The 24,759-nt window shown below is 41.5% G+C and overlaps 1 protein-coding gene across 1 annotated transcript in view; it reads left to right on the plus strand.

Moving 5' to 3' along the window:
- The first annotated feature begins 1,212 nt into the window (after positions 1-1,212).
- Positions 1,213-24,759, plus strand: part of TMEM135 (transmembrane protein 135) — a 189,455-nt gene continuing 165,908 nt past the window's right edge. The window contains exons 1-3 of the mRNA XM_056327900.1: positions 1,213-1,486; positions 15,942-16,069; positions 21,794-21,886. Of these exons, the coding sequence (XP_056183875.1) occupies positions 1,346-1,486; positions 15,942-16,069; positions 21,794-21,886 (362 nt within the window). The 5' untranslated portion in view covers positions 1,213-1,345. The remainder of the gene's footprint in view (positions 1,487-15,941; positions 16,070-21,793; positions 21,887-24,759) is intronic.

The following is a 24,759-nucleotide window of genomic DNA, read 5'->3' on the forward strand; positions in this document are numbered from 1 at the left end:
TGAGGGAAACTGCGGGCTCGGCAGCGGGGGAATTTGGAGGCAGGCTGTAAGGGGAAGGAATTTTCTCGCTGTGGATCTGTTCCAAGTCCGGGTTTGCCTCAGGTTGGCTTGCTGATCCTCCTGTTTGCCTCGGGACGTATGTCCCACCTAGGGCTTGAAATAACCCCTCCGGACCTGACCGCGCACAGCGAGCCCGGGGCGCCCTGGCTCCGCGGGACCGACGTTTGCAGGCCGGCGAGTTACGAAAGGCCGAAGTAAAATCCCCAGGTCCCGACACGCCCGGCCCGTTCAGTCTCAAAATAATCCCAATTTCAAGCTGGAACCAGATGCCAGTTTGGCATCTGCCCCATAACCGTGTCATTGGTCACTGCCATCAGGGTTCTGTAAACCCCCTCCATATCCCCCCCCATCCACTCCCCCTTCCCTCATATCCCACCCCTCTCCTTCTCCCATACGCCCCCCCCCCATATCCCACTCCCCTTCTTTCCAAAACAGAATCGGCCTCTTTCAAGCTTCTCCTCTCCCTGGGCCCGCTCTCGCTATCCCCCCCCCCCCCCCCCCGCCCCTTCCTTGGCTACATCGGTCGCTGCGGAGCCCGCCCGCAGCCCGCGACCGGGCCGGGGGTACCCAGGCTTGAGGCGCCGGCCCCCCCCGCCGCTCCCACCCCGGGGTGACGGAGGGCGCTCCGGGCAGCCTCTCCCTACGTGCGCTACCCGCGGCGCCCCGTCGGGCACAGGCACCGGAGCACCGGGCAGCGGCGCACCGGGCAGGGGCACCGGAGCACCAGGCGAGGGCACGCCGGGCAGGGGCACGTCGGGCAGGGGCACCGGAGCACCGGGCAAGGGCACGCCGAGCAGGGACGCACCGGGCAAAGGCGCACCGGGCAGGGGCACCGGAGCACCGGGCAGGGGCGCACCGGGCAGGGGCGCCGGAGCACCGGGCAGGGGCGCGCCGGGCAAGCCCCGCGGCGGGAGGAGGGCCGCGGCGGGGGGGCGGCGGCAGGAGCGCGGCGCTGCCCGGAGCGGCGGGGCGTGGGGACAGGCCAGGCGGCCGGGACACGCGGGACGCGAACGGCACCGCGCGCCGCCCCCAGCCCACGTGCGCCACGCGCCCCGCGCGGAGGCTCGCGCCACCCCGCCCCCGGCCGCTCCCCGCCCCCCGGCGGCCGCGGATTGGCTACGGTCCTCACGCGAGCCGCGAGGCGGGGGGGGGGGGAGGCGGGGGGGGAGGGGGAGCGGATGCCCGCGAGTAACCCCGCCGCCGCCGCCAGCGCCCCGCGCGACCTTTCTCCTGCTTCGGCGGTGACGCGGCGGGCGCGCGCGCCCCCTCCCCGCGCGCGGCAAAGATGGCGGCGCTGAGCAAGTCCATCCCCCACAGCTGCTATGAGATCGGGCACACCTGGCACCCGCGCTGCTCCTGGGCCGTCCTGCACGTCACGCAGGGGGCGCTGGCCGAGTCCCTCCGCATCTACGGCACCCTCTACCTGGTGGGTCCGCGGGGCCGGGGGGCGTGAGGGCAGGGGCTGGCCCGCGGGGGCGAGGGCGTGAGGAGCGTGTGGGCACGGCTGGCCTGAGGGAGGGGCACAAGGGGCATCGGAGAAGGGGGAGGCTGGCCTTGTTTTTGAGTGGAAGACCATGGGGGATACCAGGGCGGGCGGGACCTGGGGTGGAAGGGAAGGGTACGAGGGATGGCGGGGAACCAGGCCTGAGGTGAGGGGGAAGGGCATTAGGATGTTTGGGGAGGGCACGTGGGATATCAGAGCCGGGGGAGGGGGAGTGTGGCCTGGAGTGGGGGTGGGGGGTAAGGGTAGAAGGCATATCGAGAGTGGGAGGCTGGTCTGGGTTGAGGGCAGAGGAGGGAGCAGGAGAGATGTGAAGGGGTGGCCTGACCCTGGGGTGAGGGGGGCGGAAGGCAGCCAGGATGTTTTGGGGGGAGTCTGGTGCTGGGGAGGAGAGCTGGTGGTGTGGGCAGCTTGGTTTGGGGGGTGGAGGGTGTAAGGGTTGTGGTCGGGGAGAACCTGGTGCTTTGGGAGGGAGGCACAGGAGAGGGGGAGTGTGTTCAGGCTGGGCCTGGGAGGGGAGATGGAGGGCATGGGGGATGGTGGAGTCTGATGGCATAATAAGCTGTGACAGGGATGAAGCTGGTGGGTAGGAGGGCATGGGCACAACCTGAATGTCCTTTTTTTGCCATTTTCCAGTACCTATGACACCTGAATAAAACCACTTGGTGTTTGCCTGGGAGGCTAGCATAGTGTCTTCGCGATAGCAAGTGTACTGCATGCATGTATTGCTGTTGGAGGCATCCTGGTAATAAGTGCCTTATGTGAAGGAGATTCCATTGTATAATGAAGCAAGGGGAAAAAAATACATTAAAGCTAAATAAATCTTAAGTATTCAGCAAGTATCCTACAGGTGAGGTATCTTTGCTTGAGTGTACAGTTAGACTTGGTTATATCACCTCAGTTGCAGCTGGCTTGCTTCCAGTAAATTAGGGTGTAGGTAGAGGAGTCAGGATCTGTTTGCATCCATCTGTGTAAACATACCCTGCAAGCTGTTCTAGGCTGGAATCGCTGCAGGTGAGCACTTCCTTCTGCTTCCACCTCTGTGTTTCTCCTGTAGTGGTGCTTGGAGGATTGAGTGGTGAGCTGGCTACCAAGGTGGCTCCGAACTAAGTCTTAAAGAAAGAAAAACTGTAGTTTTCTTACAGAAAGGAAGTCTGTAGTTTCAGTTCTATACCAGTGCTGGTACAACAAAATTATTGAGCATGTAATGAAGAGAAGGGAAGGAGTGGGACTGCAGCAGTCCCGACACAATTAGTTTAAGCTCCTGTTGAAGTGTGCCTTGAGTGAAAATTGTGATGCCATCTAATTACATGATAAAAAAAAAAGTTAATAACTGGTAGTAGTGTGGACCTGAGGAGTCATCGTGTCTGACAGTGAGCACTTTCACTCTGAACTGACACAAACAGAAGTGGCAGCTGTTCATGTCAGCATACAGTGAGCTTGGGTCAGGAAACCCATACAGAGAAGAACATTCCCCCCAGTCATTATTTTTCTTTGTGTTTGCTTTTTGATCCAGTTTGCTCTGTGGGTGCATGAATACTTGTGCCAGCAGAGAATGGGACTCAAATGAGCCATAAGAGGTGTAGTGGTGATGTGTCAGGTCTGGCTAAAGATAAAGCAGTTTAAACAGCTCTGTAATTAAATCAAAGTTCTCTAGCAGCAGCCTAGCCTGGTAAAGAGGTTCCTGCTCATAGCTACATTATGGTTCACTCAGTTCTGCAGTCACAGGATAGGGAGAAAGCAAAAGAGAAAAAACCCTAAAAATCCAATATATTTTCCTGATCTGTTTTACACTGTGGCCCCATAGAAACAAACTTAAAAATCCAAAAAGTTTTCCTCATCTTTTTTGCACTTTGGCCCCATAAACAGTTATATCTTGTCACAAATCCAAGGTGGGGTGGGAACCTTCTCAACCAGTGTCATGCTGTACCACAAAAAATCTGCATCAGTTTTTACTCAGCTTTCTTTACATTTTTTTATTTTTCTTGGGTTTTTATTGACAGTGTTTAACCTGACTTACCAGAGTAATCTAAAGCTGAGCTGCTCTAAAATCTTGCTGCTACTTAAAGAAGGCGGTAGCATTTGCCTGACTTTGCTCCCAGGCATATAACTATACTCCTTTCTTTGTGGGGTCTTGGACCTCATCTCTCCTTGAGCAGGTTTGATTCACCTGTTAGCCCAGAAGATGTTACTACCCTGTTTTTAGCTGGGGTAATTTTCAACTACATTAATGAATTTTATTGATTTATTGAGCAGGGTTTGATGAGCACCAGAGCCCACTTAAGGTAAAGAGTGAAAGAGTGCAGTGGGGACTGCAGAGGAGGAAGCAGGAGCCTTGCACATTCAGTAGCCTGGGAGGGAAGGAACACTCCTGAATTAGGAGAGGCATCGCTAAATTCATTCATTGCCAGACTTTAAGCTGTGCTTAAATTTTTAAATGGAATATCGCTGTTGGACAGCACAAATGTTCAGTCCTTTTCTGTAGTCTGAGATTCATGTAAGGGGATGAACTTAAGTTGTTTTATCTTTATAGTTATATCAGTGTATGTGTAGAATGTTCCTGGTACTGCTTAATTCCTGTCCTTTGTAGAGCTCAACGACAAAAAAATTGCACGTAGTTTTTCTATGTCAAGCCTGTAAAATGGCTTCTGCTTGTTTGTTCCTCCTGTTGCCACAAGGTAATAACGAAGGAAAGTAGATGAAAGAGTTTCTTTTCACAAAAGCTTGTGTGGAAATGAATGAGAATGAGTAGATGTGAATAAATTGCCAGAGGTCTTCTAGGAGAGATCATGGTTAGGGACAGTTTTAATCCAGAGCCCACACTCATTTTAACAGCTACACGCCACATCTCTTAAAGGTTTTGCTGCTCATCAATCAGTTGGAGACTGATGGAGCCAAATTAATTGATGCTAGTATTTGATGAGCGAAATACTGGTTTTCAGTAAATGGCTGTAAAGAGTCTTTGCTTTGAAGTAATGCAGTACTTTTTTTTTTTTTTTTTTTTTTTTAAAATGACTGAGTATTTTTTTTAGTTGGAAACAATGCAATTTTCAGATATCATACTTTCATTGTCTTATTTTTGCTGTAGGACAAATTGATTGCTTTAGCAAGAGTAGGGTTTATATCTAAGTTGACTTGCCCCTCCCCATACAAAGTGGCTGACAGGAATGCCTATTTCATAATTAAGATTGCTTGTATTTCACAAACCAAGCGTCCCAATGCATAAGTCTTCTGAGACCCACTCATACAAAAAAAAAAAAAAAAAAAGGTTAAAAATTGCTTAACACCCATACTCCCAAAAGAAACCCCAAACAATCTCCCAAATAAACCTTATAATTATTATGCTTAAAATAAATGCCTGCCTTGATATCTTAAGAAAACTTTACTGAAAAAGGCCTTCGTTATTTGTATTTTGTTCTATCTAGAAATTTTTTTTCTTTTTGAGGAGTCAGAGCTAAGGAAAATGTGAAGACATAATCTTGTTTTTCCCAAGTTGAAGAATTCAGACTTCTTGAGATTCACAGAGGTGGGGAGAAGTTAATGATTTAACAGGGGAATTGTGTAAAGCTGGGGAAAGGGAAATGAGAGGCTAGAATATTGGATTTGAATTGTTTCAGCTTCTGTTTCCTGGGATTTCTGTTGATTTCACATGGGAAATCTGCCATTCATCACTTGCGTTAGAGCAAAGTCCTCTGTTTCCTGGGGGTCTGTAGGTTTTAGGCACTTTTTTGATGATGGTACATCTTGCAGTAGGTGAATATGCTTATTTATTAGTATGAAATCTTTGTGGTATATTAGAGATAATTGGATCTGGTGGTAACATTTCCTGTTAATCTAAATAAGGTAAAAATCATCTGTTTGCTACTTTGCAGTTACGCTGATTTTTCTAACTTTTTGCCTATGGGATGACAAAAGTAATTTGCATCATTCACTTTTTCTTTCTCCTATTCTGATCATCTGTTTTCTTCACTTAATTTAAGCTGGGCTCCCTCTTCCCCTTCTCCAACCTAACTTCTGTCCTGGCCTTCCTCTGTCAAACACAGGCCTTCCCTTCCCCACCAACATCTCTCCTGCCCTTCCTTCCCAGCACTGGCTCCTTCACACTCTACATCTGCTGCCCTTCCTCACCCAGTGTGCCTCTGCTGCTGAACAACACAGCCAGGCAACAGCCTGAGTACTGGCCCCTTCGTAGTTCACACTGACTGTTCGTTTACTCCTGGCTCTGTCGCCACACACCTCTCTTCCAGACAGACCCGCTGGCATAGAGCACCAGGCAAAGCAGTGCGGATGCCGGCAGCTCTGTTCCGCCTGTCCTCTGGACTGGGCGATGGTTCAGGCAATTATTTAGCAGAACAGGTGTAACTGGAGCCTGCTGTTCCACTACGTTTTTTATTGGTCCTCAGGGCTTGCTGTATGCTACCGATTTCTTTCACTTAATTTCTTTTCATACCCTTTTCATACTAATTTCGGTTTCACTTTTGATGCTCTCTTCATACTCATTTCATACTCGTTTTGGTCTCATTTGTAGTATTTTTCATACTTGTGCCATATATATAGAACATATATATAACATATATATATAGAAGCACATATGTGCTTCTAATAGCCTTCAGGTTCATAGATGCCAATGGCTTCTTTCTCTTTCTGCGTCAAAAGTTTTTTTTTCCTACTTACGATTCCAGTGCTGTTGCCTTCCTAGTCGCTCTTTGACTGCTGAGTATCTGTATTCTTTCCCTCCCTCGATCTGCATTATTTATTTTGTGAGCTCCTTAGCACAGCATTGCATATGATATTGTTAAAGATGCAAATGCTGTCAGCAATTGCACAAGTACAAGGTGTTCTTTGTTCCTGTGTGAATGTGGGAGGGACAGTGGTACTAGGACAGCATGGGCCAGGCAGTCATGCACATGGCAGCTGGCAGGTCTCCTCACAGATAAACCACCACCTGACTAGAGGTAAAAACAAACCTAATAATTGCACTAATGAATAACTCTGAAAACTGTTTGATGGAAGACAGAATCCCCAAGGATCGAAGTGAGGTAGAACAAAGTGTGCGTGTTGCATCACTTTCTTGGCTCTACGCACATTGCTGTAGGCTAGGGCTGGAGATTAGCCCCAAGGATGGATGGTGCATGCTGGCCATGTTGCTGCTGCTTCAGGCTCATTTCACGTGTGGTTTGTTTTAAGGAGAGTGGTTTGTTCCTGAGCAAAGCTAGGGAGCCACCTAACACTAAACCAGATCCTGTCTTATCTACCAGGTAGACATAGTCATCGTGTATCATCCTTCTGAGGTGTGTGGGAAAGCTGTACTGGCCAGATTGTATTCTAAAATCATCCAGCATTGCTGGGTATATTAAAATATGTTTATTGTTTGCACTGTCAAGCATTGTGTATGTGGAAGTAGGGTGGGCACACTAAGAAGGATGTTAGTATTACCCTTGAATAAGCTTCTGTATGCCAGCTTGGATCTCGGGTAGCCTGTCAAGAAACTCCTTTCTGACAGGACCCGGGACCTGGAGTTGCTGTGATGGTGGTATGTGGTTGCTTGTGTTGGGATATCCGATCATTTTAGTACCGTGTAGTGTCCCGTATCTCTGTGCTGTGTTATTAATGATGTGTAGGTCAGGTTCTTGCCTTTAGATTCTTCTGGAAGCTGGGTTTAGTATGACTAAAATTAACTTAAATGTTACTTAAGTAAGACCCTGGCTGTGGCATCTTCCTTCGAGGCTGTGATCATTCTGCCCTGTTCAGGTGGCTTTTGGGCCAGACCAGTAAAATTATTCTATAATTTGAAAATAAACAAAAATACTCTTTTGCTGAGATACTGAGAATTTTAGAAGAATAGGTTAATGTATTGAGGTGGGTTGAAGAATTTATGCTCAGAGATGCAGGGAGTAACCTGGAGCCTGTATCACGGTAATGGTGGAAAGCAAGGAAAGCCCCAGCCTTGACTGCCTGAGCAAAGATCTTGGTAAAGACACTGCAAGTACTGCCAATTAGCAAAAAGTATTAAAGGGACTGTTTGTCAGGAACATGTAAATCTCTTAAGTTGATACAGATGTATAGCAGAGTGCAAGAATTTCAGGGTAGGAGGAAAATTGTTGAAACTTATACCGAGTTAGACATTTTTGGGGAATGAAAAATAGCCTTCTACTCATTTAAGTGCAAGGGAAACAAGTGGTGGAGATACATCATCATGGCATGAGAGCAATGCCAGGTTTGAAGGTAATTAGATGTCATTCAAAGAGTGCACGAGTACTGTTCGTATCTTTTTTTCAGTTGAGTGGATGATACGGAAAATTTTAAAAAAAACAAATCAAAACAATCCAACCCCCCTGATGGTGGTCCTCGTATAACATCTCACAAGGGATGGATGAAGTCAGAAAGCAGGAGGCACATGCTCTTCCTCAGGGTTTTGCAGGAACTGACTTACGAAATGAAGAAAAATCTGGAAGCCAGGTTTTATAATCCATGAAATCAGGGAGGGACCAGCTAATTGAGAAACAACAAATCTGACTGTTTAAGAGGAGGCATGAGGAACAAACTGCTGATTTGAACAGTGCCTTGTAAAACCCAAGTGTTACCTGAGGACATTTTGAGATGAAGTTACTCCAGAGTACTTAAAAATAGTTTTAATAAAGCATAGGAATACTGTAATAAAATTCATACAAAATGATAAATATAAATAATTATGAAAGAAATCTGACATCCATCTGTAGTCCTGCCTGCTACTTGAGTAATCTGAGGTATTTTCTTAACTGGTTTAAATACTGAGAATTGCTTTGCTTTTAGCATGCACACTTGCCTTAAGTTCTAAAATTTTCCTTGGCTTTTTAATGACTCCCGGCATATGTATTCTATAAACTATCCACACAGCATTGTTCATTGTCTCTAAATTTGCATTTTAAAGGTGGCTAAATGTGCCAGATAGTCACTTTTATAAATGTCACTGAACTTTGCCTTCCTGGAGATTTGGCTAGGTGTCAGAGTATTTCTATAGCTTTTTTCTTTTTTTAAAATAAAAGTTAGTTATGATAAGCTTGACTTTAGTTGGTTATTGTGGAGGAATGAGAGAGACGTGATAGTGCTTTTTTTCCCCGTTTCCGTCAATCAGTGCTGTATGTGTTGGCTAACATTTGATGGGGGGAGATAGTGTTCTTAAAGACTTAAACTTTTTAGAAACTTCGGAAGTGGTGGTTTGGTGGACGTGGGAGAGGAGCAATGATGTACACATGATGGCAGAGTTGATGCAAGGCCTTTGGTTTTTGTAGCCTGCCATGTAGCCTGTTGGACTGTGTACACTGGTCAGCAAATTAGCACGTTCATTAGGTCAAACCACTCTTTGTGGGCGATGGCTCCTGTGGGATCGGTAGTTCAGGGACGTAGGTGGAGGCTGAGGATACTGGAGGTGAAGCTTAGGTTACTGCAGTTGGGTGTTGATTACTTGTGGGTGTGACATTGTTAAACTAATCAGGCCTGACCAGTGCCTCTGATCATGGGAAAGCTCGTTGTTGAATCTTGTGTTCCTTTTCTGCTGGAACACTTTGAAAGTCTGGCTCAAGTCTTGCACTACACTATGTAGCTCTGTTTTAAGGATGGTGTTGGAAATGCATATATTTGTTCCATGGTTAAGACAGAATAAATTAATTATGATTTCTTAGTTCTACAGGGCTTAAAATTTGTATATGAAGATAAAATTAAAAAAGAAAGAACTTAAGCAGTGTACTTTCCACAAAACTGGTGGTATGCTGAATCTAGTGGACTGATTTTTTGTAATTACATTTTCATGTTGGAGAGTCAAAATGCTGTTGTGTGAGTTCTGTAGTTAATGCTAGAAAATACTTTTTTTCTGTCTAGTTCTTTATTTTTACCGAGTAGGCTTTTTTTTTTAATACTTCAGACATAAAATACAGTAGGCCTTAGGGTTCAAATCATGAACAATGCTTATTCTTAGAGTGACTAGGGTATTACTTTAAGAGTGTTTGCATTTGATTTGAGAGGTGAGCTCCTCTGTCCAACTCCTCTCCATGTGGTTATTTAGTTAAAAGTCTAAAACCCATGTTTCCTCCTACCCTCATCTCTGTTCACGTGAAAACAGTCTTAGAGATGTAGTAGCCTGTCTCTCATATTTAGTGTAGGTGGAAAAACCATTTTAGAGCTTCTTTTTTTCAGAATAAATGAGAGAGATATTCATATATATGAACATTTTGTATCTATTTTAAAATGATAATGACTGAAGTGTTTTAGTGAGAGTTAAATCAGAGTTTGTTTTAAATTGTAAGGGAGATGGGGGTGGTTACCATCTGAGAGTAAATCTGTGGTCGGTTTACATTATGTTGATGAACAGGAGAAGGAGAAATCTTCCAGTCTGGGCTAGGTGCATAAAAGATAATCAGCTGTTTAGGGAATCATTATGGTGCTTGTGTGTTCAAGGTTTTTGGAGGACAAATTTGTAGTTATGTCTTTTGCTGTAGTATGCCATGTATTAGTCTGGCTGTTCGTTCCCTTTGTTTGTAAGTAACGAGGGTGTGGAGTTCTCTTCAAAAGCCTGCTAAAGTTGTCAGGCCTGCATTAAATCATAATTGAGTTTGGGGTTTCAAGTTTTAAACAGTTGTATGCAGAAGTGAGGAAAAAAGTTATTTTTCTTAAAAATTTTAAGTCATAGTCTGTCTGTTTTCAGTTTTTATGTGGATAGTAATGGAACACTAGGCAGTGTTAGATCATTCCTCAGGTGTGGAAAGAAACTCTTTTTTGCCCCCCCCCCCCCGTGCTTGACTTACCTTACTTAAAACACTTTACCTGACCACATCTTAGTACCAAACTAAGTTGTATTTGGGACCGGAAATATTTTCTCTGAAAGTCAGGCTGGCAGATGTTTAATCCCCCCACTTCCTTTTGTGTTTGTGTAGGGTACAGATGTCACACAATCAGGGTATATTTCATCAAATCAGTTTCTCACTTGGAGGTGCTGTTAAAGAGTAATGTATTTGTCTTTTCTGACTGTAGCATGCAGAAGTTCTGTTGTCTGAGGACTGCAGTGGTTTGTGATCTGTCTAAATTTCATCCAGATCCACATATGCTTACTCTTATAACATCCAGTGATACACAGACTACGTAGTTTATTTAATAGTCTCTTCTGGGTTTTTGTTGTGAGTACAATTTATGCGCAGATGAACCAAATACAACAATAAATATAATTTTCTTAAGCTATCTGCACGTGCACTACTAATTCTTTAGACTTGTTGCTATGAGATTTTTTAATTTCTTAAAATTTCAGCATACAGTGACAGGTGTGTTACTTGGCTGTCATAAATAACAGAAGTCTAATCTCGTAGGCTTGGAATTTTGTGTTACAGATTTGCATATTACTGGAAAAGTAGCAAAAGGCACTTAAAACATTAAAACATTCTTTAATCCTGTGTTATGTTGTTTGAAGGCTTGAAAATTCTATGTGTACTTTGTTAATATTTTAACATATCGGGTGGTGGTTTTTTTTTTTTTTTAGAATTAAACCTGTTCTTTCCAGCTTTTTCCCTGAAATGTTGTGTTTTTTTCTAGCTCTGCTGTTTGCTTTTAATGATGAGATATTTTGGATTCTTTTTGCCTTGTCCTTTTTTCCCCCATCGATCTTTTCCATTCCTCTAACTGTGATTCATTTGTTTCTTCTTCTGCACTGTATCTATTTTCTGCAGCCTGTGTTGGACTGAAGGGAGATCAAGAGCTAGAACATGAGGATGTAGATAGAAGGAAATTAGAAAGTTCTAAAACCATTATGGAAATGTTAGGGCCATCTGCCCTGTGGCAGTGCATGATTTGCTATAAATTCGCTTTTGCTCTTAGTTGTTGAGTGTTTGGGCATCTAGGAGAATACTTCTTATGGGGGATTGAGAAAGACAGGATTTACTGGTTGACTGTATCAGAAGATGAGAATGTAAGAAATGTTGGCAAAGCTGGACTCCGTCCTATTTCTAGGGCTCTGGTGGCTTAAGCTCTGCTGGTTTTGAGAGAGGAGAAAGTGGGGTTATGTTGCAGGAAGGGCTGCAAGGGCTGTTAGAGGCAAACAGCTCAGCTGTTGGTATGGACTGTGAATAATGAGTACTGACGTCTGTTTAATGCTTGCATAGGCCAAATAAAGACTGTATCTGTGGACTGTACTACTGCTTAAACCTTCTTTTTTTGTGCATAAAATGTCACAGTGTAAGAAAACTCAAATTGTGGTGAGAGGAAAATGTCAATGTTAGTTTTTGAAATGTAGGTTTTCTTTATTACTTTCTAGGTATCTTGGAATTCTTGTGAATTAACTTACAAGGAGTGCTCATGCTGTATCCTGACTCAAATGCTTAATTCTGGATAGGGTTGGAATTTTTCTTGATGAATAAATAAATCTTTAACGTTACCAAAGTATTTCAAACCTGGATATTCCTTATCTGCGGAAAGAAAATCTGCTTGAGAAAGTGCCATTATCTAATTGTTACTTTAAATGTCAGTCACGAGCATATGGGCTTGCGTGATAGAGTTTTTATGGTATATTGGAGTTATGATGGTTATCAGTTAACATTAAGTCTTTTATTTCCTAGAGAGACATGATTACAAGTTGATGTTTTGATTTTATAGTTTTTGTCATTTTTTAACGTGGATGACATACAATATATATGTAAATGAGAAGTGAAAGCCATGTGCCTTCTATCTGGAATGGAAGGTGGTGCAGTCAGCAATTGCTGTTAGTATCTGGGGAGCTCTTCCACAGTCTTATTGATATTTTTATTTTTTTTAAAGGAAAGGTGATGCTGTACCAGGGAAGGGTTGTCTTAGTTAAATGTAAGTTCCCTAGAAGGGTGGAGTTCTTAATGACAGTCTTTTTCCCAGAGGGTTGTGTAGTCTTTTTAAATATCCAAAGGCCAGGTTGTTGAGTGCCTTGAAAAAGAGATTTTAAGAGTGACTCAGTGTTCTATGGAAGTCCAGGAAGTTGCAGCACGTCTGGTGTGTTGCTAAGCCGCTGTTCGTCAGAGGAGATGCTGGAGCATTCTTCATCCTGAGATAGGTAAGGCTGCATTGCTGTGGTTTGCCAGAAGAAGTCATGAGTAAGTGAAAGCTGTGTCTTAATCCACTGACATTTGATGGAATCTCCTCTCCCTGGTTCCAGACATTTTTTGGACAGTTGTCTCCTTCTCATAAAGGGTAATAAGCAGGAGAAGCATCATGGCTTCAGAAATGAAGTAGAGGGAGAGGCAGCGCTGGAAGCGGATTATGCTTTTCTCTCCTGTGAAATCATGGCCTTAGAGTGGGTGTGAAGAGCGTGTTGCTTCTGTTCCCTGGATTATGGCTAAACCACTGGGTTAGGGGGTGAGGTGAGGGAGCAGGCGCAGCCTGAGGTTGAGGTGAGGCAGCCTTGTGTCTGGGTTTCCTACAGCAGCAAACACTTGTGGCGTTACTTCACACAGCAGCGTTTCACTTGTGTTGCAGATGTGCCTTACTATCTTACTAAAGCTGAAAACTGACAATAATCTGTTAGCACCGAAGAATTTTGTTTTGTAAAATTCTAGTCACTCCATCTCAAAAAGAGAAGAGTGAAACTAAGAAACCATGGAGAAGGATGGTAGAAGTAATGGGAGGTGTGGAGCTGTTTTTGGCCATTCCTGGATATGTGGTAGTCAACTGATCATTGAGCTGCATTAGAATTGCAGTCCTTCATTCTGTAGCGGATAACACCTCAAACTAACTTTTACAGCTATCAACACTAAGGTCCTGATACAGACCACCCTGAGGTGCCTAAATATCATGCCTAGGATTCATATACTCCTTTTGTAGCTGGAGAGCTGAGACCATAATGTCAATGAAATGTTCGTTTCTGTCTGTCAGACTCTACAGGGAGTCTCGGGTAACTTGCAGACCTTCTGCTACATCTGTTGGTATCTTCATGGAGGTTAACAGTTGCCAAGGAAGTATTTACCGGATGTCCTGATGCCTTCTCTTTCCATGCTGCTATCTGTTACTGATGTCTACTGGTAATCCTTGAGCAAGTGCGTTTACTGTAAGAATTTGGCCTTCATCACAGTGTCCTCCCAGCTCACCTGCGTGAATTGTATCCCAGCAGGAACCATGAACTGCTGGCAGATAGCATAATCTTTCTGTCTTGCCAGCCTCAACTTTAATGGTACTTTTCTGAAGTGTGTGAAACTGAAAGGGAGAGCAAGGTGGTGTCCAGAAGCATCTCTGGTATTTTTTCCATGTAATCACACCATTGGTGGCGGAGGAGAGGGGTAGAGCCTCCTCCAGAGTCTGCTCTTGACAGTTTTCAGCTGTACGCAATATTTAGCTTAGTTGACGTCTATAAAGCGCTTTGAAAATGGTAAGCATTATTTGATTTTGGTTGGGGTTTTTTTTGGTGGGCATGCATCAAGCTCCATTGCCCTTACACATATAGCTTTTTCAGTTACCATGTGCAGGGCTTCTTTGGACTGGTTTGTGTGTCATTATTCCTGGTTCCTTTCTGTTTTTTTACTTGAGGGTAGAATAGTAAAGAGAAGGGAAAGCAGAAATTTATATTGGCCTGAAACTTGTTGGAGAAGCTATAGAAATAAAATTTTGACTTTGATATGATATTAATTTATTAGATACCAGTCTTCGCCTGTTGCACTTCTGACACTTTGGTCTGAGGAAGTAAAGCTTCACACTTCAGGTATAAGGTCTGTGTTCTTAAAAGGAAAAAATATAATTTTGTTCCAAATTTTCATGGCCTTTGTACAACAGGCTAGAATAGCAAAGGAGGTAGCAACTAGTGATCTGGCATTTAGACTACATTCAGACTTTGCTTCAACAGAAAGATTATCTGAATTGCATTATTGCCTAATCCATTACAGTTTAAGCAGTCTTGACACTTGATTAAGTAATGTGTAAGTTTGTTTTCAGAAGTCTGTTCATGCATGTATTTCTCCTTAATCCTTAGTTCAAGCTTCATTTTAAAAAACACTTTTTGGCAGAACTTTCATGTGGTTTTAGCAGAGTCCTTGGCCCATCTCTGAATCCAAAATATCTACTTGCTATTCAGTATGAGTGGATGTTGTTTCAGAAGAACAGCTCCCTCTCCCTTGTTTTTAAATTGAGGAACTGAAACTTTGAGACGTGTTGCCAATACTGATTCGACAGGACGTCTTTCGTTGTTCTCATCAGCACCAGCAGTATGAAGCCCGCTCTGTTTGGAACTTAACTAATTCTAAGCATTGACTGAAAATGCCTGCCAGTTTTGAGACTCCCTGAGAGATCAGTGCAGATTTATGCTATTAAAAAAGAAAAAAAACCACAACACCCCAATAAAATCTGTCTCATGGTGCACCCAAAAGTATAATTTCATGGAGCCATAGGAGCATGCAGACTGGAGGACCTCAGGAGGCTGTGTGGTCCCAGCCTTCTGCTCAAAGCAGGGTCAGTTGGATGAGGTTGCTTTGGGCCTTTTCTAGCTGAGTTTCGAGGATCTCCAGTGATGGGAGAGTCCACAGTCACTTTGGGCAACCTGCTCCAATATTCAGCCATGTTCAAGAGAAAAATTTTCTTCCTTAGGTATAACCAGAGTTTCTCATACTTGAACTTTTCTGTTGCCTCTTGTACCCCTGCACACCTCTGAGAAGAGCCTGGTTCTCTATGCCTTCCCATTAGATAGTTGCAGAATTTCTGTGAACTAAAAGAGAGTCTGAAGACTTCCAGTGCTTGAGTCATTAAGTAACTCTTCTTTATAAAATGTGGGACATACATTAAACTGACCAAAAAACCCATTTATTTTTTAGATCCAGCCTGTTTTTTACTATAGGCAGTTTTTTAGAGATAACATACCATTTCTATAACACTTGTCAGGAATGTGGTGTTTTTCCAGCACATGGTGAACATTTTTTGGAGGACTTGCAGTTGGTTAATTGGAGTAGAAGACCTTTAGATATATGTCATCACTTCATAGACACTGTGTAAGGCCTGTGTTTGGATTACTTTAGTGATATTCTGGCCTTAATTATGTGACAGTCCGATTGCCTGGAAGACAAAACTCAGTGTAAATTTATCACGTCTTAGAAGTTCTGATACCTGGCAGACAATGTTTCTGACTATTATGGCCAATGGTAACAAGGTAATAGAATTCATCTTGTACTTCCCATTTCGGATTGCTTGATGTATTTCCTGGTATAAATATTGCAACAGCTGGAACAAGTTCAAAGGAAACCTTTGTGGTATTGTTCATAAACCCAGCAAATTTAAGAGGCTTTGATTTACTACTTAAATGGGCATGTCTCATTTTCCTTTTTTTTTTTTTTTTACAATATGCAAAAAAAGAGCCTAACTGAATTAAAGTTTGTTCTCCCCCTTTTTTTTTTTTTTTTCTTTCCTTCTCCCTCAGATAGCAGCTATTCTCAGGAAACGAAAACTTGACTATTATTTGCACAAACTGCTACCTGAGATCTTGCAATCAACTTCCTTTCTGACAGCAAATGGAACCTTGTATATTGCTTGCTTTTGCATTCTAAGGTTGGTATACTGTGCTAAAAATGAAATGAAACAGGAAAGCTATTTTTATGTAACTTTTCAATTTATATAATAATTTGCCTTTTTTTCTTAATAGGCTTGTTTGTAATGGGTAGGAATAACAAAAGTGACAGCTGTGCCGTCATCTTGATTTCTGGTCTTACCACTTGTATAATGAGTCAATGTATTAATTTTGCTTCCTCTTCTCTGTTTTACTTGTTCAACATATAGTGTTCAAATATGCTCTGGAGGGGAACTGAGAAAGCCTAATCTTCCTCTCCTAGAAAGAATTGATATAATGTCATGTTAGTTTCTGCTTTCCTGATGCAGGAGCTGTGGTGATTTTTAATAATCCTAAACTTTATCCAACCATCCAAGTTTGTGCTTTCCTTATTTGTGGTCATAAATGAAGTAATTCCCAGCACAACTTCTGTGTTTCTGTAAGATACAGTCTTGCTCTGAAAAATGTGTATAAGTGGTATTTCTGTATTTTGATCTGTTTCCAGTGTATATTTCAAGTAATTATCAGGATAGTTAAAAATTAAACTTCCCTGTTTATGAATATCATGATGTCCTAGGTCTAAATGCATAGACACATAAAGCATACAATAGCTGTGAATTTTTGAAAGTTATCTGTCAGTGCACTCAACAGTCCCTCCAAAATTTAATCAACCCATTACATCCTGCTTCTAGATCTGCTTAGAGGCTTCTGAACTTTGCTTCAGAGCTGAGGGCGGAGGCTAAGAAGAGGAGGATCTGGCTGAGGAGCCATGGAACCCTTTTTAAATAAATCATTTGCAAAGTTCAAAGTGAATCTTCCAGTAATGAGCTCTAAAGAATATTGAGTTTTTCTAGCAATCTGAGTTGTATTAATATTGATTTATCTTTACTACTCTGAGCTATACAGTGGCCTTCCTTATCCTGCCAGGTACTTGCCTGTACATCTGCAGTGCCTTACTTCAGTGCTGTAGTTAGATATTACTCCCTAAATTAAGCTGTTGTGGTTTTAAGTTTTATTGTTTTCAGCTGTTTTGTAACAGAGGTTATTAGCCACCTAGCAGACCTGTGGCTATGTCTGTGCTCGTAAATGGAGCAGGTAAGAGATTAGTGTCTTATTCTGAAGCCAGTAGGTATGGCATCACGTTCACCTATGTGGAGCATAGCTGTCTAAACCTGTTTTGACCTCCAAACCAGCGTGGCCAGATGCACACTGGGTAATGGAAATGGTACCTAGCCCTTGCACCCTCCAAGTCCTCCTGAAGCATTGTTTGGGTTGATCCAGACCAAAGCTGTGCCAGGGACGATTCTAACCATTTAACATGACAAGGGATACATGTAAATGCTTACCGTGCTGTTCTTACAGCTGTGCAGCAGAGTAAGCAACCAACATCCTGGGAGATGTACGTGCTTTTTCTGTTACAAAGAGCTGTCACCTGCAGCAGAATTTCTGCTGGTAGGGTCTCTGCGGACTGCCCACCACCTGCAGTTGCAGAACTTGCAAATAAAAAATGTGAGCCTTTTGGCTAGAGTGCTAATTGGACCTGGTAAACTCAAATCACTACTAGAGGCAACAGAAGAAAGAGTTTAGGCAGCCTTATGTATTCATTATGCCCTTTGAAGTGTATGTGCGTCCAGCTATAAGGAGTATTCTGCAGCTTTTCTGACTGGAATAGAATTCAGACCCTTAGCAATTGAGTAGGATGTGTAAAAGTTATAAAATGACATTTCAGAGAACAACAGATAACATTATTATCAGAAAAATCGTACTTTTCAAATTTGCTAGTGTCCTTTGAAGGATAAATTTGTATCTTGATGATTGGGTTGGCACAGTATTCATGAATTCCCAAATGACTTTGAAATGATTGCTTGCTGGGGCTCTTTGCAAAGAAAGATCCTCTTTCCTTTAGGAATTAGTAAATGATTAGCAAATAGTTAATATATATGAAATAAAACAAGGGATAAATAATCAGTCTTCATGATAGGAAGAAGTTGCCAGTGTTTTGGATACACCTAAAGAACCTGGATAAGGGATAAAGAGTAGTGTGAGAGATTGATTGAGACTGTTTTGGTTACAGGATTCTGAAACTGCCTGCCATCAATTTTAGAAAGATCTGTTGATTACAGTCACTTAAGAAACTGGATAGAGAAAAGTGCAAAGTAATGCATCAGAAGGAAAAAAAGCAGTCCTATCCTTACATAAGGATGGGCTTTAAACTAGCTGCTTTTAATCAGGAAGGTGTTTGAGAGTCGTCAAGGATAGGTTCTTTGAACAAGTCAGTTCATACTTGAATATGGTCAAGAAGCCAAGTAAGTGTTATTTGGAGAACAAATGTGAACAAGACAGAAAGCCGTATAAATATACGATGTCTTTACAAGTTGAGTACTGTATGCTTTTTTTTTTTTTTAAGAGCTTCTAGGATTATAATGTTGACAAGTGCTTCACTTGGAATGTACTTAATATCAACATTGTCTTGCAGCTGGAGCTGTATAAGCTTGCTTCTCTCATCTGCTGTTGGGTGGGTGATGGAAGATGGAAATGTGAGACTTCATTTTTTTTTTTTTTAAACCAATTTGTGTGGGTTTTTTATATTTGTTTTTTTTTCCTTTAACGTTTTGTTTGAACTTGTATGATTCCTTGAATGTATTGCTGTGTAATACACTGTATTTCTTTCAGTAGCCCCTGAGAGCAAAAGTAATTACGTATCATTTTCCAGCCCAGAATGCCATTTGGTATTGTATGTTTTAATCTATCAAAGAAATACCAGTACCTCTATGGTGTTCTGCATAACTGTGGCCTGAGTATTTCTGAACTTGATTTGCAACCATCCAAAGAGATTGTCTGAGACTGTGGAGACCTAGATGCTCTAGATCTGATTCTAGATAGTGATGAGAGATTGGATGTAATAGCATGCATCCTGTTATACAAATCTACAGTTATTGTATCTTTTCAGTTGGAAGGTATATTATAGTGGGAGCAGCAGTGATTCAGAAGCGAAGTTGTCCAGCAAGCCCCATGCAGTTGACTGATTTTACCCTTCTGGAGTTCTAGGCCAAAGCAAAAGATTAAAAGGTCTGTAGCTGGATGTGTTAACTCATATTTACCTGCACAAATCCTGTTTTGAGGTGCCCCTTTCCTTCTTTTGTAGTGCCAAGGAGATGTGTTAGCAGTCATATAAGCTGTCCTGGATAAAGCAACCACTTCATCTTTTCATATCTTTACCAAAGTCCCAGCAAATCTTCAGTCGCTGCATACTGAAAATAGGTCTTAGTCATCTGGTAACAATTAAAACACCTAGATATGAAACGTAATTGTCGGTGAGAAGTCTGGCTTGTGGTAATAGGTCTTTTTGATGCTCTTGTGTTTGTTTCCTTTCAGCTAGGGGAAAATCACCAAAATTGAAACTGCTGCAAATATTTTGAAGGATGTAAAACTTTAGGCAAGAAGGTGCGATTAAAATAAGTTCAGACATTGTTTAATATTCTCACCATTTCATAGGTGGGCGAAATTTCAAAACCCTCTAAATCCCACATCAACAATGATTCAGGCTGTGGATAGATGTTCTCATTCTAGGAGGGATTACCAAGCTAACTTGGCTGACTTCCCCCCCTCCTCCTTTTTGCTTCTTGAAGTGGATTAGGGACTATGTCCAGGCTGCTCTGTTGGCAGGGCAGCGGGGGTGATGATCTCTGTTACGGATGTGTGACAGGCCAGCTGGGGGTTGTAATCTCTTCCACTGGTGAGATGCAGAAGACTGCATCTGTCTGGGCTGCAGATGAAGTGCTAGGCTCCAGGGTTGACAAGCATTACATCTGTTAAATGAAAGGTGTGATTTTTAGGTTTTCAGTTTTATTAAATGCAAAACCTGATGAAGACCTCGTTCCTTTAGTCTGGCAGCTAGAGTAATTAAGTTTGTCCATGTACAATTTTACATTAGTTTGCTTAATTAGATTCAACATTATGTATCAACTAGCCTTTGAGTTTTGGATACATTTTTACACTGAGGAATTAAATGCATAACCTGGAGGAGCTCACTTGCTCATTCCAGTTTCTGACTGCAGACCACATGAAAATAACCATGCAAATAATAACAAAAACTTGTTTTCATTTGCTTTAGCGGAAGTTTAAATGTTTCACTCACTGATTGGACATTCTAATTTCCGCTAGATTTTATGTAAAATATGTTACTGTTGTTTCAGAAATCTTATCAATCCAAACATGTAAGCATTTTCAGAGGGATTCCAAACTGTGCCAAAAGAACAAATTCCTGTTTCTTTCCCACAGAAAAGACATTTGTTCTGTTACTTAACAGGTGTGTCTGGTAAGATGTGTTCATACTTATTAACAGTTTTAAAATGGCTTCTCTGAAACTTCATACAGTAATTGCTTTCCGAGAGAGTCCTAGTAATGAACTTTAGCTCCTGCAGCATTTGGCATTGTCATCCTGAGAAATTATCCTTTTGCAGCCGTGGGAATGAACAGTGTGTGTAATTGCCATTACATCACTTGCTGCTGATACACTGGCTCTCTTTTCACTTATGAACATAAGCTGGCATTGCTCACTGCTAATGTTATTTTTGCAGGAGAAGTATGAAATGAGGCTCATCATGCCTTTCACAGCAAGAATGAAAGTGGCCTATCAGATAGTATTGATTAATTATCTTTGTTCTCTCTTCTGTGTTGTCAACATGAAATTTTATTGAAGAAAATTTCCTTTTCTACCCTGGATGTTTGCCATTTTGTTTGTTGTATTTTGTTCACCATGTTTTTGGAAGGGTATACTCCATTGTAACACTCTGTGTTCCTGAACTGATAGTGCTTATCAGCTGAGCAGCCTTGATGTAATTGAGGTATGTTTGCTATCCTGCTACCACATTTCATGGCTGCCTGACTATTGTTTGCTTCTTTGATCAATCTGAATTAGTTTGAAGGTGCAAGTGTCATGAACAGAAATGTGGTTGGTGACATTCTGACATGCATTTTGGTATTCCTCCTGTAACAGTGACCGATTTATAGAAATATTTTCTTAGATTTTGTCATTTGTGTAACTATTTTGGTTTTTTTCAACTCTTACTGTTGGAGGAATTTTGATAGTTGAAATTGTGTGGACAATTTGAGTGAAATCCAGATCTAGTTGCAAAAAAACCTTGGCAGAACTGGGCTGTCAGTGTTGCTTCCAGTTGTAATGTACAGATTGATTCCTTGGCTTACTGCAAATGTGTGATTTACTGTTTTTAGCATCAGTTGACTATCTCCTTTGGAGCATGACATATGTTATAATAATTTGATTTGATTTCTGGCTCACCTGATTGCATCCCTGCATTCCATAAGGCACATCTTGCTGAAGATATATTTGGACAAGTAGCAGAGAGAGGAACAATAATAAGTTCTTTTGGAATATTTGTCTGTGATTAGTACCTGCAACTTTTCAGATACATTTCTTGAATCTTTTGAAAGCACTGCTTTCTTTGAAGGAAAGAAATCCTTTAAATGAAATGGATACATTAATGAAGTATGTAATGTTTATGAAGCACTTTGGGAACCCCTCTGAGAACTACCCAATGTAAAAACGTAATGATTAGTATTTATTTATAAGTTGATTAATGTACAGGGAAAAATATAATCTTAATAAACCGTGTGTAATTTTATGATAAAAGTAAAATAAAGTTTTCATTGCACATGAATGTTTCGGTTGCTTTGCATGTAACGTGTACAAATTACATTTTCAGGAAGATTCTTGGAAAGTTCTACTTTTGGTCTCCTGGCTTTGGTGCTGCTTTGCCTGCCTCTTATATGGCTATTCTCATCGAAAGGAAAAGCAGGTATGGTTTGTGTTTACGCATGTTCAGATTTATATAATAGTTTTTCTTGGTTTGGTCATTTGGTGACTGACATTTGATAATTCAGTGGTTTTGTTTCGGAATGCTGGAAAATTGTTTATTTGAAATAGTGTCTTTTGCAACCCCAGATTTAAATCTAGAAAGCTGCAGTGAGAAAACACTTTGCAAACATTAACTTTCTTGTTTGTGGTTTGTTTTTCTTGTCTAATGTGTAATTGGGTTGCTTAGGATTGCCTGATGAAGCTGTGGTTGCATTTTCTCTTGTTTTTAAAAATACAGTTTAAATAATGTTTGCGATTAGTCACAGAAAAGGAGCATGTTAATGAAAGTTGCTGATGACTTGAGTTAAGAACGTGAAATTAATTAAGATAGAGGAGTAATAGGATGTTGTGGGAAAAAGTGGCTGGAAGAGCTGAACTAATCCAGATTGGATGTAGCATAATGATACAGAAAACAAAAGCTTTCACTTAAGGAAAGGTGCTGAAGTTCAGCTGTCAATGGAAAGTTTGTCATGAAATCATGAAGAGGTGGGAAGAAAGCTCCAAGTGATCTAAGGATAGCTGAAAGATGCCATTTTTAATGTGGCCATGAAAGGTGGCAGGTGAATTCCTGGGTTGTGAGGTTTGAATGCTTTGAAATTCAACTTGTAATAGTAGCTTCTATCAACAGCAGAAGTTGTAATGGTTAATTACTGTAATATGGATTGAGATGCTTTAGTTAGCTAGTTAGTAGGTTTTATTCAAAGTAGAGAAGGTGATAATAGGGTAATGTAAGGGATTACTCTTCAAAAGATGATGAGGGGAGTTTAGTCCTAGAGATGATATGAATGCAGTTTTGGTTACTATGAATATATGAAACTTCCTTAAGCAGTCATTTCAAAATAATTTCAAATCCATATACATCATGTTGTTGACTGACATTCATGTCAGGCCCCATTCCTAAACTTCAGTCATGGAGTAAGCAAAGTCCAAGCCAAGTTTCAGACAAGATTGTCAGAATTATGTCCTTTTGAAAGAATGTGTTGTCTATTGTTTTTGAAAACTGAGGATGTGTAAGAAGTTTTGGAAAGGTGGGAGCTCTTCTAAGTCACTTTATTTAATCTAGCTATAGAGAAAAGTATCATAATAAAGTTACTAAGTAAGTTACCTTTTAAAGTCCTTTCTAGCTGACTGTTTTTCATCTTACTGCGATTACTTCCTGGAAGGATGGATACGTTTTGGTGGGACTCTGTCTAGTTAGACTCCAGCACTCCTGTTGGCATCAGAGTTTCATTTTGCAGTGAGAGCAAGTACATTTTCTTCCTTTGATCAGTGACAGCACTAGCTTAACTTTTCCTACAGACCTGTTACAATGTGAGGATTTTGTGTGTCAGACTTCTAATATTTCTAGAAAACATTAAGGGAAAGAGTCAAGCTCCTTGTCCCATCTTTGAGTTTCTTGTAGCTTTCAGAGTATTTGTGAGTCAAGAATTGAAACTGCTTGTGAGCCCAAACCTGTGAAAGGTGTTTGTGTAACAGTGGAACAGTTTTGAAAAATTTGCAAAGCTAAGCTTGTTAAGTGTAGCAGAAAGAGTAGGCAAACACATTTTATGTCAAATGATGATTTCTAAGTCTTAGTGGCAATGTATGCAAGCTTTAACATGTTAACGGGCTTCTATTTAGCATCTGAAATGTGAAGGAAAGAAAAGATGAAATAAAGTTGTGTGAAAATAACAAAAGTAGTAGTATGTAGTGAACAATGCTGAAGTACTTAATTCCTGGAAGGTCGGTCTCCATTCTCTCAGAATACAAAATATGTCACAGAAGCTATTTTGCCTAAAAAAATCACATTATATTGCATCAGATAAAATGTAAAAAGGCAACATTGGTATTGCAATGCAACACATGCAGCTGAAAATGTAGGTTCATTGATATTAATGAAAAGAAAATTGTTAAATGGCATCAAAAGGTAGTTGAAAGTTCAGATTTTTAAAATATGAAGTTGTTTGGTATGTTGTCAGAAGCTAACTTTGTATGATGTGTGAAATACTGCTGCTGACAGACTTGGTGAAATACAACTTTGATTTCACATCTTCTTGCTTGTTAGCTTCTGTTACAGGCAAAATCAAATTCCAACAGACTCTTATTCTCTTAAGAAACTAGTGTTTGACATGGAGACAGTGGCATTTTGACTCCTCTCCTGAGTAGCTTACAACAAATTGTAGTGAAAAATCAGGGAGGTGGGAAAAAGTCCTGATTTGAGTTCATAAACTTTTATCTCTAGCCCTTCAATTTGCTGCTAGCAGCTGGCAGCAATATCAAACTTAATCACTTAATCTCTTCCCAAGTCGATACCCTATTTTAAGTACCTCACTGGCATTTGCTTGCACAGCATCCCTGTCAGTCCTGAACTTGGGAACAGCAGGCTTGTAAATCAGATTTTCTTCCAAGTGTTGCTGTTGCTGTACATGTATGCTAGCTTTGTACGTTTTACAGTTCTTACAGAACAGTGGGAAAAAGAGATGGATAGCTTGCCTACGTGCATTACAATCCTGAGGAGGAGTGTGTTTTCTAAAGTGTTACAGAACTAGTTTGATTACAGTTTGTATCTGTGCAATATGTGATTACAAATTTGCATGGCACTGGCAGTGAGAAGGGGAGGTGGCATTGCACGGAAATGTCAGACTCGGGGAAGCAATCTGCATTATATTACGCTGCTACAGTTCTATAAAGACATAAATTGCATGTTAGTGTGTCCATGTGTATTCTATTTAGTGATAATAAAATAGGGTTATCCTGTCTATGAAAACCAGTTTATTGGGATCTGTGAAAAGGGCCAAGGAATAAAACCACTTGTAAACTCTTTTATATATGTAT

The sequence above is a fragment of the Falco biarmicus genome, chromosome 2 (genome assembly GCF_023638135.1).
Source record: "Falco biarmicus isolate bFalBia1 chromosome 2, bFalBia1.pri, whole genome shotgun sequence".
Taxonomy (NCBI): Eukaryota; Metazoa; Chordata; class Aves; order Falconiformes; family Falconidae; genus Falco; species Falco biarmicus.